The sequence below is a fragment of the Musca domestica genome, unplaced genomic scaffold (assembly GCF_030504385.1).
Source record: "Musca domestica strain aabys unplaced genomic scaffold, Musca_domestica.polishedcontigs.V.1.1 2, whole genome shotgun sequence".
Classification (NCBI taxonomy): Eukaryota; Metazoa; Arthropoda; class Insecta; order Diptera; family Muscidae; genus Musca; species Musca domestica.
In genome coordinates, this window is record NW_026712249.1 from 32,026,872 (window position 1) to 32,045,474 (window position 18,603).

The 18,603-nt window shown below is 34.3% G+C and overlaps 2 protein-coding genes across 10 annotated transcripts in view; one reads left to right on the top strand and one right to left on the bottom strand.

Annotated features, from left to right (window-relative positions):
• Positions 1-18,603, bottom strand: part of LOC101891509 (cytosolic carboxypeptidase Nna1) — a 239,347-nt gene that overhangs the window by 48,248 nt on the left and 172,496 nt on the right. For 8 of the 9 annotated variants that reach the window (XM_059122097.1, XM_059122095.1, XM_059122096.1 and 5 more), the window contains 2 exons: positions 14,713-14,839; positions 10,635-10,772 (listed from right to left, as the gene is read on the bottom strand). In XM_059122097.1, the coding sequence (XP_058978080.1) occupies positions 10,635-10,772; positions 14,713-14,839 (265 nt within the window). The remainder of the gene's footprint in view (positions 1-10,634; positions 10,773-14,712; positions 14,840-18,603) is intronic. The other variant, XM_059122093.1, reaches the window with a different exon arrangement.
• The window catches only part of LOC101895346 (glutamine-dependent NAD(+) synthetase), a 198,991-nt gene continuing 194,909 nt past the window's right edge, over positions 14,522-18,603 (top strand). Inside the window, exon 1 of the mRNA XM_059122101.1 lies at positions 14,522-14,538. The gene's annotated coding sequence lies outside the window, so the exon portion shown is untranslated. The remainder of the gene's footprint in view (positions 14,539-18,603) is intronic.

Below are 18,603 nucleotides of genomic sequence, written 5' to 3' on the forward strand. Positions count from 1 at the left end.
AAGTCCTTGAAAAAACAATCTTTAAAAATCCACGTTTGATGGGACTGCAAGTCCTTGAAAAAATAATCTTTAAAAATCCACGTTTGATGGGACTACAAGTCCTTAAAAAAATAATCTTTAAAATCCACGTTTGATGGGACTGCAAGTCCTTGAAAAAATAATCTTTAAAAATCCACGTTTGATGGGACTGCAAGTCCTTGAAAAAATAATCTTTAAAAATCCACGTTTGATGGGACTGCAAGTCCTTGAAAAAATAATCTTTAAAAATCCACGTTTGATGGGACTGCAAGTCCTTGAAAAAATATTCTTCAAAAATCCACGTTTGATGGGACTGAAACTCCTTGGAAAATATTCTTTAAAATTCCACGTTTGATGGGACTGCAAGTCCTTGAAAAATATTCTTTAAAAATCCACGTTTGATGGGACTGCAAGTCCTTCAAAAATATTCTTTAAAAATCCACGTTTGATGGGACTGCAAGTCCTTGAAAAAATAATCTTTAAAAATCCACGTTTGATGGGACTACAAGTCCTTAAAAAAATAATCTTTAAAAATCCACGTTTGATGGGACTGCAAGTCCTTGAAAAAATAATCTTTAAAAATCCACGTTTGATGGGACTGCAAGTCCTTGAAAAAATAATCTTTAAAAATCCACGTTTGATGGGACTGCAAGTCCTTGAAAAAATAATCTTTAAAAATCCACGTTTGATGGGACTGCAAGTCCTTGAAAAAATATTCTTCAAAAATCCACGTTTGATGGGACTGAAACTCCTTGGAAAATATTCTTTAAAATTCCACGTTTGATGGGACTGCAAGTCCTTGAAAAATATTCTTTAAAAATCCACGTTTGATGGGACTGCAAGTCCTTCAAAAATATTCTTTAAAAATCCACGTTTAATGGCTCTGATAGTCCTTAAAAAATATTCTTTAAAAATCCACGTTTAATGGCTCTGATAGTCCTTGAAAAAATATTCTTTAAAAATCCACGTTTAATGGCTCTGATAGTCCTCGAAAAAATATTCCACGTTTGGTCCTTGAAAAAATATTCTTCAAAAATCATCGTTTGGTCCTCGAAAAAATAATCTTTAGTCTTTAGTCCTTGAAAAACACTCTTTAAAAATCCACGTTTAGTCCTTAAAAAATTAACTTTAAAAATCCACGTTAAGTCCTTAAAAAATATTCTTTAAAAATCCAGGTTTAGTCCTTGAAAAAATATTTTCTTTAAAAATCTACGTTTAGTCCTTGAAAAATAATCTTTAAAAATCCACGTTTATTCCTTGAAAAAATATTCGTTAAAAATCCACGTTTAAAAAGGAAAGGACCATTAAAATTAAAGTAAACATGGGAATTGGTCAAATAAAAATCTTTACAAAATCAAGTTTTATGCCTCCGATAATTTTCTGATTAAAGATTTAAAGCGGCCGCCTTTTCCCACTGCACCACTTCATTCAACAATAATTCGAAACTCATGGCTCAAAACAAGGAACAACCAGCCAACAAGTGTTACAACGTCAGTCAAACCAAGGAGGAGGTTAAATATGCTGACGTGATAACAAAAAGGATGCATTCATTACCACTGGCAACAAGCAAGCTCTCCCGTTCACTTCATATCCCTATCTCTCCTTGCATGAGAAAACACAATTCTTGATGCTATCAGGCGGAGGATGTCAAATTTCGTTGAATGCAAAAATGAAAAACTTTTGTTTTTCGCCCCATTGTTAAAACTTTTGCATCCTTTGTAGAACTTTCATCAGTCATGATTTCACATGAGATTTGCTTTTGCCGCTTTAAGTTCGTCTTAACAACGTAAGCCGTAAACTTTTCTCTCTTTGCCTTGAAAGAAAAAAAAAGTTTGGTGAAATGTTCATCAGAAATTTTCCAACATCACATTTAATGGAAAATTCTTGGGATGATTTGCCGTTGCGACGACTGCCAGTTGATTTTTCAATTTCAAAGTGAAAAGTGAACGGAAGCCACAGGAAATTTTTGGATGAAAACTTAAACCCAGGACTAATTGACTTTTGATCTTGGCCACAATGCCAACGACAACTACAACAACTATCAGACCTTGTGCGTATTCATTAGTTGTTGTTGGGAGATGACTTGCAATTTTCGAACCATTTATTGGCTTGTTAACACCAACTACTGTCTGAAAAGAAGGGCAGGGTGAGGTCGTCTTCTTTGGGGAATAAGTCGCCGTTGTGGCAATTATTGAAAGCAAAGAAGCCAGTCAAACGATTTGTGTAACTGATTGCCGAACAAGGCAATCAACATCTTGTCTCGGGCAAAGTGTTAAATACCCAAATGACTAATTAAATATTAATTACGCCCCACAAAATATATTTGCTTTCATATTTGTAGCACGAATGAAATGGCAGAAAGTTTGTCTGTCATTTGGTGAGCCTGACCAACAGCAAATGTCCCACGAGGGGTGTAGGAAAAAAACTATTTTTCCAAAACCTTTAAACGTGGAGTTTTGAGAAAAATATATTTTTAAGGATAAGAAGGACTTAAGATTTTTCAGGATTTTTAATCAGGTTCGTTAAACGTAGATTTTTAAGGCTATTTTTTCAAGGACTATCAGAGCCATTAAACGTGGATTTTTAAGGAATATTTTTTCAAGGACTATTAGAGCGATTAAACGTGGATTTTTAAAGAATATTTTTTCAAGGACTATTAGAGCCATTAAACGTGGATTTTTAAAGAATATTTTTTCAAGGACTATTAGAGCCGTTAAACGTGAATTTTTAAAGAATATTTTTTCAAGGACTATTGGAGCCATTAAACGTGGATTTTTAAAGAATACTTTTTCAAGGACTATAGAGCCATTAAACGTGGATTTTTAAAGAATATTTTTTCAAGGACTATCAAAGCTTTTATTCGTGGATTTTTAAAGAATATTTTTTCAAGGACAATCACAGCTTTTATTCGTGGATTTTTAAAGAATATTTTTTCAAGGACTATTAGAGCGATTAAACGTGGATTTTTAAAGAATATTTTATCAAGGACTATTAGAGCCAATAAACAAGGATTTTTAAAGAATATTTTTTCAAGGACTATTGGAGCGATTAAACGTGGATTTTTAAAGAATATTTTATCAAGGACTATTAGAGCCAATAAACAAGGATTTTTAAAGAATATTTTTTCAAGGACTATTAGAGCCATTAAACGTGGATTTTTAAAGAATATTTTTTCAAGGACTATTAGAGCCGTTAAACGTGAATTTTTAAAGAATATTTTTCAAGGACTATTGGAGCCATTAAACGTGGATTTTTAAAGAATACTTTTTCAAGGACTATAGAGCCATTAAACGTGGATTTTTAAAGAATACTTTTTCAAGGACTATAGAGCCATTAAACGTGGATTTTTAAAGAATACTTTTTCAAGGACTATAGAGCCATTAAACGTGGATTTTTAAAGAATACTTTTCCAAGGACTATAGAGCCATTAAACGTGGATTTTTAAAGAATATTTTTCAAGGACTATCACAGCTTTTATTCGTGGATTTTTAAAGAATATTTTTTCAAGGACTATTAGAGCGATTAAACGTGGATTTTTAAAGAATATTTTATCAAGGACTATTAGAGCCATTAAACGTGGATTTTTAAAGAATATTTTTTCAAGGACTATTAGAGCCATTAAACGTGGATTTTTAAAGAATATTTTTTCAAGGACTATTAGAGCCATTAAACGTGGATTTTTAAAGAATATTTTTTCAAGGACTATTAGAGCGACTAAACGTGGATTTTTAAAGAATATTTTTCAAGGACTATTAGAGCCATTAAACGTGGATTTTTAAAGAATATTTTTTCAAGGACTATTAGAGCCATTAAACGTGGATTTTTAAAGAATATTTTTTCAAGGACTATTAGAGCCATTAAACGTGGATTTTTAAAGAATATTTTTTCAAGGACTATTAGAGCCATTAAACGTGGATTTTTAAAGAATATTTTTTCAAGGACTATTAGAGCCATTAAACGTGGATTTTTAAAGAATATTTTATCAAGGACTATTAGAGCCATTAAACGTGGATTTTTAAAGAATATTTTATCAAGGACTATTAGAGCGATTAAACGTGGATTTTTAAAGAATATTTTTTCAAGGACTATTAGAGACATTAAACGTGGATTTTTAAAGAATATTTTATCAAGGACTATTAGAGCCATTAAACGTGGATTTTTAAAGAATATTTTTTCAAGGACTATTAGAGACATTAAACGTGGATTTTTAAAGAATATTTTATCAAGGACTATTAGAGCCATTAAACGTGGATTTTTAAAGAATATTTTTTCAAGGACTATTAGAGCCATTAAACGTGGATTTTTAAAGAATATTTTTTCAAGGACTATTAGAGCCATTAAACGTGGATTTTTAAAGAATATTTTTTCAAGGACTATTAGAGCCATTAAACGTGGATTTTTAAAGAATATTTTTTCAAGGACTATTAGAGCCATTAAACGTGGATTTTTAAAGAATATTTTTTCAAGGACTATTAGAGCCATTAAACGTGGATTTTTAAAGAATATTTTTTCAAGGACTATTAGAGCCATTAAACGTGGATTTTTAAAGAATATTTTTTCAAGGACTATTAGAGCCATTAAACGTGGATTTTTAAAGAATATTTTTTCAAGGACTATTAGAGCCATTAAACGTGGATTTTTAAAGAATATTTTTTCAAGGACTATTAGAGCCATTAAACGTGGATTTTTAAAGAATATTTTTTCAAGGACTATTAGAGCCATTAAACGTGGATTTTTAAAGAATATTTTTTCAAGGACTATTAGAGCCATTAAACGTGGATTTTTAAAGAATATTTTTTCAAGGACTATTAGAGCCATTAAACGTGGATTTTTAAAGAATATTTTTTCAAGGACTATTAGAGCCATTAAACGTGGATTTTTAAAGAATATTTTTTCAAGGACTATTAGAGCCATTAAACGTGGATTTTTAAAGAATATTTTTTCAAGGACTATTAGAGCCATTAAATGTGGATTTTTAAAGAATATTTTTTCAAGGACTATTAGAGCCATTAAATGTGGATTTTTAAAGAATATTTTTTCAAGGACTATTAGAGCCATTAAACGTGGATTTTTAAAGAATATTTTTTCAAGGACTATTAGAGCCATTAAACGTGGATTTTTAAAGAATATTTTTTCAAGGACTATTAGAGCCATTAAACGTGGATTTTTAAAGAATATTTTTTCAAGGACTATTAGAGCCATTAAACGTGGATTTTTAAAGAATATTTTTTCAAGGACTATTAGAGCCATTAAACGTGGATTTTTAAAGAATATTTTTTCAAGGACTATTAGAGCCATTAAACGTGGATTTTTAAAGAATATTTTTTCAAGGACTATTGGAGCCATTAAACGTGGATTTTTAAAGAATATTTTTTCAAGGACTATTAGAGCCATTAAACGTGGATTTTTAAAGAATATTTTTCAAGGACTATTAGAGCCATTAAACGTGGATTTTTAAAGAATATTTTTTCAAGGACTATTAGAGCCATTAAACGTGGATTTTTAAAGAATATTTTTTCAAGGACTATTAGAGCCATTAAACGTGGATTTTTAAAGAATATTTTTTCAAGGACTATTAGAGCCATTAAACGTGGATTTTTAAAGAATATTTTTTCAAGGACTATTAGAGCCATTAAACGTGGATTTTTAAAGAATATTTTTTCAAGGACTATTAGAGCCATTAAAAGTGGATTTTTAAAGAATATTTTTTCAAGGACTATTAGAGCCATTAAACGTGGATTTTTAAAGAATATTTTTTCAAGGACTATTAGAGCCATTAAACGTGGATTTTTAAAGAATATTTTTTCAAGGACTTTTAGAGCCATTAAACGTGGATTTTTAAAGAATATTTTTTCAAGGACTATTAGAGCCATTAAACGTGGATTTTTAAAGAATATTTTTTCAAGGACTTTTAGAGCCATTAAACGTGGATTTTTAAAGAATAGTTTTTTTTAAGGACTATTAGAGCCATTAAACGTGGATTTTTAAAGGATATTTTTTCAAGGACTTTTAGAGCCATTAAACGAGGATTTTTAAAGGATATTTTTTTTCAAGGACTATTAGAGCCATTAAACGTGGATTTTTAAAGGATATTTTTTTAAGCGCCGTCAGAGCAATTATACTTGGATTTTCAAGGATATTTTTTCAATATTCTAAACTCGGATTTTTATTATTTTTTCAAGAACTATCAAAGCCATTAAACGAGGATTCTTAAGGATATTTTTCAAGGACTATCAGAGCCATTAAACGAAGATTCTTAAGGATATTTTTCAAGGACTATCAGAGCCATTAAACGAAGATTCTTAAGGATATTTTTCAAGGACTATCAGAGCCATTAAACGAAGATTCTTAAGGATATTTTTCAAGGACTATCAGAGCCATTAAAGGAGAACTCCTAAGGATATTTTTCAAGGATTATCAGAGCCCCAAAACGTAGATTTTTCAAGGGCTATCAGAGCCATTAAATTTAGATTGTTAAAGAATATTTTTTTGAGGATTATCAGAAGAGTTTGTTGAGGACTAAACGTGGATTTTAAGAAGAATATCTTATCAAGGACTATTATAAGCTTTTGTTGACGACTAAGCGTGGATTTTAAATAATATATTTTCAAGGACTGTCAGATGATTTTGTTGAGGACTAAACGTAGATTTTAAAGAATATCTTTTCAAGGACTATCAGAAGATTTAAAGAATATCTTTTCCAGGACGATCAGAAGATTTTTTGACGACTAAGCGTGGATTTTTGAATAATATATTTTCAAGGGCTATCAGAAGATTTTGTTGAGGACTAAATGTGGATTTTTAAAGAATATTACCAAATATTTCTCGAGGACTATTAAGACCATAACGTGGATTTTAAAGAATATTTTTTCAAGGACTAAACTTGGTATATAGAGAACATTTTTTTAGTTACAAAGCGTGGATTCAAAAAAAAACATTCTTGAAGGTCCCAATTTGGAGTTAAAGAAATACTTTTCATTGACCAAACGTGGATTTTAAAGGAATATTTTTCAAGGACCAAACGTGAATTTTAAAGAAATATTTTCAAGAACCAAGCCCGGATTTTAAATGACTATTGTTTAAGGACCAAACATGGATTTTAAAGAAATACTTTTCAAGGACCCAACTTCAATTTTTAAAATAAATTTTTAAGTTTTGTAAGGTTCATAAAAAAAATGTTTTTTTTTTTTTTTCAAAAAATATTTTTTAAGGTCTTTCAGTAGATTTTTAAAGAATACTTTTCAAGGACCAAAAGTGTATTTCAAAGGAATATTTTTCCAGGACGAAACGTGGATTTGAAAAGAATATTTTTCAAGGATGAAACGTGGATTTTAAAGGAACATTTTTGAAATGTGGATTTGAAATTAATATTTTTCAAGGGTGCATCGTGGATTTTGAAGGAATTTTATTCAAGGACGAAACGTGGACTTTTTTGTTATCAATCATAGACTGAGTTCGAAGATGGGAATCTACTTGTTCTAGTAACTTACCTACAAAAAACATAGAAAAACATTCCCTTCATAGAAAACAGTTAACCTAACAGAACAAGAAAGGCCCATTAAGTACCTACTCTTATAAAAATCGAAATGAAGGTCCAAATTTCGAACATTTTAAATTTTTAAGACTTCGTCAGATACGAAATGGATCAGACGTTTAAACTTGTTCCAAGGACTCTTCAAATGTGGATTTTTTTAATATATTCTTGGTTGTAGTGCTCTGCTGCGGGTTGTCGTGGCCCATAAATTCCATTTAAAAAGTCCTCTTTTTATAAATGTCCTAATAAAAATTCTTCTGTCTACAAACGACTTCAAAAGAAGCTTCTCTTCTGTAGCAAGCCTCCCATTAGTTCTCATTGTTTTAAATAATCTCTCGGTGGCTATTTCAAATTTTGTATTTTTTCTGCATCATCTGCTGCTTTCGCCGTTCAAATAAACTCATATTAGGAGAGGTTTCCACCATGCCTTTGCCTGTGGTTTTGTGAAACAAGGACCCTATCACGCCAAGTTTTTTTTTTTGTCAAATACTGCAGAGGATATACTGCTGCTGCTGGTGACTCCATATGGCTTAGTTCACTAGGCATGTATTAAGAATTCCTCGTACAAAGTTCAGATATAGGCAAAGCTCGGTGATGTGTTGCGATTATTCCTTTTGCCTGTCCAATTATTGTGGCTGGGGGGGTGAATGGAGAGGGGAAGAGACGATTCCTGAATCTATGGTAAATTGTTGCATAATTTGTGGCAACTCATTAGAATATTCTCGTTATTGTTGCTGTTGTGTAGTTGCAGGCCTTTTACAGTTTTCTGGCCATGTTACGCCTCCTCCCATTCCCGCCCCTACCAAATAACAAAAGTTTATGGTTACTCCTATTTTTTCATTAAAATCTATGGTTTAATTAGAGTGAAGCAAACAAGAAAAAAATTACAATACCCAGGATCCAAGGACACTTGTATGCTGTGTTGTTGGTAGGATGCTTGTCGGGAGGCGTGTCACCATCGTCATCTGCTGACATGCTTTTAATTAAACCCAATGAAGTGTTAACATTGGTTAGCAGCCGAGCAAAGGGACAGGACATTCAAATGAACAAAAAATGGAAATGGTGACGAAGGGAAAGGGAAAAAGGGGAAGAGACAGAAAGAGGGAGAGAGAATAATTCAAATGCATTCTGCAATGAATAATTGGACTTATAGAAATATTGAATTAATTCCTTTGATATTGTGAGAATGTTTTTTTTTGTAATTTTTCCTGTGAACTGTAGAGAAATGAATATGAATTAAGGGAAAGTAGGAAAAAAATAGGAGATGGAAATTAATTAAATTGTTTGTACATTAGGGTGGATGTATGGTTAATTCGATTGTGGTATTTAACTAAAGATTAAGAATAAACGCCCAGACGAAACGGCTGAAGCAAGGATCTTGAAAATTTGCACGAGGGCCAGTCTTGGTGCAAAGGCTCATTCCCGGCGAAGCGCTTGCTTGCGGTGATCGACACTTTGGTATTTTTTAGTGCCAACCCTGCTTTCCAAAATACTCCAGACACAATAGTCAAAGGGATTGGTATCCGGATATTTTGGTGGCCATTGTGAGCTGGAAATTAAGCGATAAACCTCATTTTGTAACCATTCCTGGGTGGCGCGTGCTGATTGCCATGGTGCTGAGTCCTGTTGCAATGTCCAAGATCTGCGGCCAAAATATTTGCGTTCTCAATGCTTTAATTCACCCTCCAGAATATTTTCGCGATACTATTCGGCATTTATTTAATTTGGCATACGGTCGATTTAATATTCAGCATACGGTCATCGGCTGTTATGGCGGCCCACACCATCACCATGACCGGCGCTTGAGTTCTGTTGGCCAACCGAAGGTGCACATTTTTAACAGACCTCTTTGGCAAGTAAACACTATCATTTTATTTGTTTACAAACTGCTGGACAACGAATGTTTTCTCATCGGAGAAAACCAAATTCGGCAGTTAACCACTTTCGGCCAAGCGAAGCAACTCCTTAGCTCTTTTGAGTCCATTTTCTTCCTGTTGCGGTGTGAGTTCTTGCACTTTTTGGAATTTCAATTGCTTTACCCCGAGCTAATTTTTCAATATTTGCCGAATGGAATATTGGGAAATTTTGAGCCATTTTTCGGCCACTGCAACGCTGGTTTCGATCAAGTCGCTTCGTTACTTTTCGAACCATTTCTGCTGATGTTGCTATTTTCTTTCGTCCACTTCCTTGACGTCGGGCTACGCTACCAGTGTCAAGGTAACGAATGATGATACGAGACACAAAAGCTTTATTCACATTTAAATGCTGGAGTGCTCTAACGATAGATACTTGTGGTTTTCCAGCCAAACATAAAGAAATCACGCTTGAACTCCATCACGAATAACTTTTTTTCTGGAAAAGTCTCACCAAAATGTTTTTGTACGCTTGTGAACAATATAATGATCTGTCACTGGAATAATTTTAACAGCTGTCGAACGAGTGGCTTAGAAGTGATAGCAGTCTAAAGTTGGTTGCAGTTTTTTCGTCTCACCCTGCATACCTAAAATCAATGGATTCCGAGTAATCTTAATCCAAAAATTTCCAAAAGTGTAAAGAAGGGGAACTTGCGCCCTTTTCTTGGCTACTTTGCGATGTAAACTCTTAAATCGCCGATTCACATGTCCTCTGTGATTAGCACTACTTTCATAATCTGTTGGATTTTGCTGCATAGTGATTTAAAATAATCAACTTTGCCAGAAAAAACGCAATACCTCTAACCATTTAAATTTTGCAGAATTTTGGAATTCACGATAAACCGATTTTGAGCCTCTGTGCGAGGTATTCCACATTCGAAAACCTATTAATAATTTTTTACTGTATGTATGTATTTATTAACGCAAATATATCTGTATGTATGCATGTGAGTTTTTATGCATGTGTAGTTTTCGAATAACTTGCAACATATTCATTCACTCATTTCCAACTCTACGCTCTTTGTTCAACAATTATTATAAATTAATTTTTAATTCATTATCAACCGCAAACATATTTTACCCCACTGCCGCCCCAGCCCTCTCAATCAATAAAAAATGAAAACAAATAATTCCATTATCTACCCATCCCCCACCCTTGGTCAACTTACCTTCATCAGTTCCTCGGTCACCGCTGGCGTTGTCACCGTCAGATAGTAGACATTATTACCAGCCAATGTCCGGCACAGCAGTCTTAATTTGCAAAATTTCGATTTCACCGGATTCTTTTGGATTTCCATTAAATAATCCTGAAAAAAAAAAAACATGGAAACGGACGGAATGAAATGATTAATAAAAAATGACTGGAAACAAATGTGAAAATGTTATTGTCAACTGTTTGGTGGCCGTGTGTTTGCGGCCATGTTTTCAGTGTCTCCGGTAAATATTATTAAAATCAATTTGTATTGTTAAATTCATAATCGAAAATTAAATGGGGGAAAAAATTAATTAATGTCATTTGTGCGTGTGGGCGACATATAGTCGCCATTCTGTTTGCAGGTAGTTTTTTTTTTTTTGATAAATTTGAAGCTGTTTTATTGACATCTAGTGAACCGTTGGGGGAGATAAATTCTCACATAACTCTTTGAATCCGAATATTAATATATCTATATTATTAAAATATTCCTATACTAGTCTAGTGTCGTAATGGAATATATTGGTCCAATATTTCTGATACTTCTCTCAAATATGGTCAAGATTTGAAGAATAAAAAAATCACCGAGACTTCGACTAATGTTCAAATTAATAAGTAAATCCTTATACAGGGTGGGATGAAAAAATCTGCATCTAATTTCAGACTGCTGTCAATTCTAAGCCACTCGTCCGACAGCTGTTAAAATTATTCCAGTGACAGCTCATTACACTGTTCGCAAGTGTACAAAAGCATTTTGGTGAGAATTTTCCAAGACAAAAGTTATTCCTGATGAAATTCAGGATAGTGTGATTTATTTATATTTGGCTGGAAAACCACAAGTGGCTATCGTTAGAGGACTCCAGCATTTAAATTTGAATAAATGTTTTGTGTCTCGTACCATCGCTCGTTACCGTGATACTGGTAGCGTGGCCCAACGTCAAGGAAGTGGACGGTAGAAAACAGCAACATCAGCAGAAATGGTTCGAAAACTAAAGAAGCGACTTGATCGAAACCCTCGTCGCAGTGGCCGAAAAATGGCTCGTATGCTGAACATATCGCAATACCGCCATTCGGAAAATACTGGGTTGCTCATATTCGACGGACCCATCTGGCAACGCCATAACTTTTGACAGAGATGTCACATCGCTAAATGACATACCGCGTTTGAAGCGTCAGTCCAAGCAGATTTTTACCACTAACCAATACACGCCACGCGAGCGCTCTGAAATAGTTGAAATTTACATTCAACAGAAGAAGTCAATTGTGAAAACTCAACGTGCTTTTAAAACATTAAAAAATGTGAGAAGTGCGCCATCTAAGAACACCATTAAGCGTTTATACGAAAAATTTTCGACTGGTAAGGCTCTTTCTAATCCGAAGAGGCCATATAAAAGTCGACCAAGGCGATCGGCCGGGAATATCGCTGCCGTACGATCCAGTGTTGAGAGGTCCCCAAGAACATCCAAAAAAAGCGTTCTCAGCAGTTGGGCATGGCTCGGTCCACTTTACAACGGATTATTCGCATTGATTTGCATTTGTTCTCGCCGATTTGAATGGGTCCAAAGAGTCATCGAAATGGCCGAAGATGACGAGCAATTTTGGAACAAAATTTCCATGTCCGATGAAGCCCATTTCACATTGTTTCAAGAAGACGGCGCTCCACCGCACACAAGTCGCATAACAATGGATTTTCTGAAGAATTTGTTTCCGGGCCGTTTGATGTCGAAAAGTGGAGATTTGGACTGGCCACCGCGTTCGCCCGATTTGACGCCGCCTGACTTTTTCTTGTGGGGATATTTGAAGTCAAAGGTTTATGTTAACAAGTCAAGGACCGTAGGAGAGCTCAAGGACAACATTCGTGAAGAAATAGCCGTTATTCCAGCCGAAATGTTGGCAAAAACGATGAAAAATGCAGCAAAAATGGCACAATAAGTCATCAACGCCAGAGGGCCCATTTGAGAGATATCATATTCAAAAATTGATGTAAACAAACCTACTTGGAACAAATTAAATGATTAACATTGCCAACCGCCAAATTTTTATTTTTTTCTTTGGTTTTTAAAAAAAACATGGGTCCGTCGAACATTGAAAAAATGAGCATTGAAATTCCAAAAAGTGCAAGAACTTACACCGCAACAGAAAGAAAATAGACTCAAAGGATGCAAAAGAATTACTTCGCTTGGCCGAAAGTGGTGAACTGCCGAATTTGGTTTTCTCCGATGTCCTGCAGTCTGTAAACAAACAAAATGATCGTGTTTACTTGCCAAAGAGGTCAGCTGAAAATGTGCACCTTCAGTTGGCCACCAGAACTCAAGCGCCGGCCATGATGATGGTGTGGGTCGCCATAACAGCCGATGGTCGCTCTCCGTTCGTACTTATCGACCGTGGCATCAGAATGAATTCCGAATATAAACGCGAAAATATTCTGGAGGGTGTATTAAAGCTTTGGGTACGCAAACATTTTGGCCGCAGACATAGAAGATTCCAACAGGACTCAGCACCATCGCACTCAGCACGCGCCACCCAAGAATGGTTAAAAAATGAGGTTCCTCGCTTCATTTCCAGCGCACAATGGCCACAAAATTCTCCGGATACTAATCCTTTGGACTATTGCGTCTGTAGTATTTTGGAAAGCAACGTTGTCACTAAAAATTTCCAAAGTGTCGATCACTTCAAACAAGCGCTTCACCAGGAATGGACCAGAATACGGCAGAGCAACATTTGGGCAGCGTGTGTGGTTTCATTGGCCGTTTGAAGCCCATAATTTGTGCCAAAGGTGTTCAATTCGAACAAATCTAAACTAATTCTAAAATTTGATGCTGTTTCCGACATTTTTTGCTTTCATTCAATAAAATAAAAAAAAAAACAAGTAAGAAAGCAGTAAGTTCGGCCGGACCTAAGTTTGAATACCCTTCACCATTTGGAACGAATTTGGAAATTTTCAAAAAATAAAATCCGTTAAAATCTTTAAAATACCGAATATAGCCGTTATATTGGGGTCTATACGACGTGGACCTGCATAGAGCATTTTCTGTCACAGGCTGTAGCATCCATTACGAACTTCAAATACCAAATTTGAAACAATTCCGGGCAATAATGTCGCTAAAATCATCAAAATACCGAATATCGGGACGTACCGTTATATGAGGTTTATACGAAGATGTGTGCAGGTGCACAGACAATTTTCTGTCTTACGAACTTCAAATACCAAATTTGAAACAATTCCGTTGAATAATGTCGCTAAAATCATCAAAATACCGAATATCAGGAGGTACTGTTTTATGGGGGCTATGCCAAAACGTGGACCTACATGGCCTGTTTTCAATACCAAAAGTCCTGAAGACATTATATACATTTGGGTAAAATTTTATCAACCTACGTCATCTCGTTCGGAAGCTAGGGTGATTTCCACAAACGGACGGACATCACTAAATCGACATAGAATTTTTGCTGATCTTTGTGGGATCTAAAATATATATTTCGATGTGTTACAAACGGAATGACAAACTTTATATACCCTTCATATTATGGTAAAGGGTATGAAAATGTAAAAATTATGGCGTTTGACTTTGTTGCAATATTTTTATCTCACCCTGTATATCTGTCGACAACACCATATAAACTCTCTAATTTGTATAATTTAAATACGAGTCTAAATAAAATATATTTAGTTATGGATTATCTTCCGAGTTTATTTATTTATTTAGAATGGCTTCGACTACTTTTGCTTTTTCCCCTAGTCGATTCTATTGTCTAACAAATTAGCAATTAAGCAATTAATTATTTTATATCATTTCAAAACATCAAATCAATCAAATAACAGTTCGCCCCCATTTTCTTCTCTCTTTACAGATTTTATTCTCCCGTGAAATCACTGAAAGGTAAGTGGATCTTCATGTCAGCTTCATTAAATAACTCCCCTTTTGTTATACACTCTCAATATAACAGGACCATCTCACAATAACATTAATTAATTTTTTCCTCCCCCACTCCACATTAAACATCCATGTAAAGAAAATAAACAATTCCCTGGTTTTGTTTTGTTATGCGCTTACCTGTAAATCACTGTAGGTGTATGGGTAGCTGTGAGCAAAATAGACGGTGTCATTGTCATGCTCAAATTCAATATTAAAGGTGAGAGTGTATGAAGAATTGTCCTCTTCCTCTTCACTGGTTTGGTTGCTAAAAAGAAATATCATGACATTTATAACACACACGCACAAAGCAGACACACACACACACAAATACACATACATTAATGCAAATGCCGTTGTGATGACAATGGCAAAAAATGTAAATTAGTTAAATGTTAGAATTAGAGAAGAACGAATGGAGAAAACATAGCAACATTAATTAAGAGAGCGAGACCGAGAGATATTTTATGACAAAAACACATAGAGCCCAAGAAGTTATGAGACCAAAGGAAACCATAGAAAAGACACAGAGAAATCGTGAAAGAAGAAGAAAATAAGAAACAAGAAAAGCTCATTATAATACAAGAATTGCAATTAAATGAGATAATTATTTATTTTGATATTATTACTGTAGTATCTTTCTCTCTTTATGTGTATTAAATTCTCTCTCCATGTGCAAAATTGTGTTGGAATTTAAAATTTTGATGTAGCTTCATTTTCTTTTGTTTTCGTAAATTAAAAAAAAACATTTTGTAATTAGTTGTTTCATTTACATGACAAAATTCGTATATGTTACTATGTTATTTCTTTAGGTTGAAAGAGGTCAGATGTGTGTTTGAACCCAATTATAAAAGTGTGTTGTGTGTGTGTGCATATTTTAACTAGAAAATCACATATATGAGACATTCCATGTGAATTTGTTGATATTATGCCATAAACAATTGAATTTGAAGAAATCTCAAAATTAAAATCCACAAGTTTTGGGGCAATGATGAATATTTTGAGTTTATCGAAGAATGCAAAGCTAAGCTTGAAACAATTATTTTCCTGGAAAAGACGAATGAATTATTATAAAGCGGACCACGGAAATATAGGATCTTTCAAGAAAAGATTGAAATTTTTGGACAAATATATATCTGGTACAGGGTATGCACTTAGAAGAGCCATATCACGATACCAACTTAGTTTTAATTTCTCATCTAAATAATAAAGGCAGCGCATAATCAGCGACATCCAATGCTTCAAATATTCTAAAATATTTAAAAAAAATTTTCACTGCTAAGTTCAAAATTGTCAAGTGCAAACCTTTTTCCCAAGGACATATTGTTATAAATTCATCATCAATGAAAAAACGTGGCCTTGTTATACCCTCCACCATAGTATGGAGGGTATATTAAGTTTGTCATTCCGTTTATAACATCTCGAAATATACATTACATACTTAAAGCATAAAATTCTCCATCCGTCTGTCCGTCTGTGGAATCACTCTAGCTTCCGAACGAAATGAAGTAGGTTGATAAAATTTTACTCAAATGTACACTATGTCTGCAGGACTTTTGGTGAAAATGGGTCCACGTTTTGGTATAGCCCCCATATATTGGTACCTCCCTATTTTCGATATTTTGGTAATTTAAGCGACATTATTCACTGAAATTATTTCAAATTTGGTATTTGAAGTTTGTAATGGATACTACAGCCTATGACCGAAACGTTGTCCGTGCAGGTCCACACCTTCGTATAGCGCGCATATAACGGCACTTCCCTATATTCGGTATTTTGATGAATTTAGCGACATTATTCACCGTAAATGTTTCAAATTTGGTATTTGAAGTTCGTAATGGCTGTATTACGCCTATGACGTAAAATTGTCTGTGCAGGTCCCCGTCTTCGTATAGCCCGGCACCTCTCGATATTCGGTATTTTGATGAATTTGGCGACATTATTCACCGGAATTGTTTCAAATTTGGTATTTGAAGTTCGTAATGGCTACTACAGCCTATGACAGAAAATTGTCTGTGCAGGTCCACGTCTTCGTATAGAGCCCCCATATAACGGTACATCTCTATATATTCGGTATTTTGATGATTTTAGCGACATTATTCACCGAATCTTATTTTTCAAGATTTGCATTTGAATATTGTAATAGCTTATGACAAAAGATGTCTATGCAGGTCCACGTCGTCGTATAGACCCTATTATAAGGCTACATTCGATATTTGTAACAGATTTTTTAACGGATTTTTGTTCGTTTTTTTGGAAAATTGCGAAATTCGTTCCAACTGATGGAGATTATTCAATATTTGGCACGAACGGACCTTCTGATTAAAAAGTGATGGACTTTTTTTTTCCGAAAAAGTTTCAAATATCTTAGCTATTTTAATCAAATTTTATGAAGTATCACCTTTCTCCTCGTGTAATCAAGAATCTCCTGATCAAATAATTTGGGTTGTTTTAAAGAAAATGTGTATTTATTGAATCAAAAACTTCGTCTATTTTAGTGAAAGGACCTTCTGATTTAAAATCATGGACTTTTTTAAATGGAATTTTATCAAGGATCTATAGATTAAAAATCCTATTATAGAAGACCCCGTATAAGTATCGTGTTCTTTAAAAAAATAATTAACAGGATTTCGATCATTTATTTATGTTTCCTTTTTTTATGGAAATATTATAAAGGACCTTCTGATAAAAAATTATGGACGGAGTTTTATAAAAAAAATTAATCCAGGACTGTCAGATCAAATGTCAAATACAATTTTTTCAAGCATTTCGTGAAATGTTAAAAATGAATTTTCTAATTAAAAATGATGAACTTTTTTAAAAAATAATGTTTTAAGGAAGAAGGGGTCTCCGAGGGCCTCCGGATTAAACTACTGGATTTTGTAAAGAAAACTTTAAGGCTACTTTAGAGGAGTCTTTAAGGCTCCTTTAGAGGAGTCTTTAAGGCTCCTTTAGATGAGTCTTTAAGGCTCCTTTAGAGGAGTCTTTAAGGCTCCTTTAGATGAGTCTTTAAGGCTCTTTAGAGGAGTCTTTATAGACCTTATAGAGGAGTCTTTAAGGCTCCTTTAGAGGGCTGTTTAAGGCTCCTTTAAAGGAGTCTTTAAGAATCCTATAGGGGAGTCTTTAAGGATCCCTAGAGGTGTCTTTAAGGCTCTTTTAGGGAACTCTTTAATGCTCCATTAGAGGAGTCTTTAAAACTCCTTTAGAGGAGACTCTAAGACTGCTTTAGAGGAGTCTTTAAGGATCCTATAGGGGAGTCTTTAAGGATCCTTTAGAGGAGTCTTTAAGGCTACTTTAGAGCAGTTTTTGAGGCTCCTTTAGAGGAGTCTTTAAGGCTCTTTTAGAGGAGTCTTTGAGGCTCCTTTAGAGGAGTCTTTAAGGGACCTTTAGAGGAGTCTTTAAGGCACCTTTAGAGGAGTCTTTAAGGCACCTTTAGAGGAGTCTTTAAGGCTCCTTAGAGGAGTCCTTAAGTCTCCTTTAGAGGGCTGTTTAAGGCTCCTTTAGAGGAGTCTTTAAGGATCCTATAGGGGAGTCTTTAAGGATCCTTTAGAGGTGTCTTTAAGGCTGCTTTAGAGGTGTCTTTGAGACTCCTTTAGGAGTCTTTAAAGCTACTTTAGATGAGTCTTTAAGGTTCTTTAGAGGAGTTTTTAAGGCTGCTTTAGAGGAGTCTTTGAGACTCCTTTAGGAGTCTTTAAAGCTCCTTTAGATGAGTCTTTAAGGCTACTTTAGAGGAGTATTTTAGGCTCCTTTAGAGGTGTCTTTAAGGCTCCTTTAGGGGAGTCTTAAAAACCCCTTAAGTCTTTAAGGCTCCTTTAGAGGAGTCTTTAAGGCTCCTTTAGAGGAGTCTTTAAGGCTCCTTTAGAGGAGTCTTTAAGGCTCCTTTAGAGGAGTCTTTAAGGCTCCTTTAGAGGAGTCTTTTTAGGATGCTTTATAGGACTGCTTTAGATTCTCTCATCTTTCGATATTATTTTTTAGTAGGGAATATTGAATGGCCGCAGTTGCTACTTTTTGGTTTAATTGTTCAATTTTTGT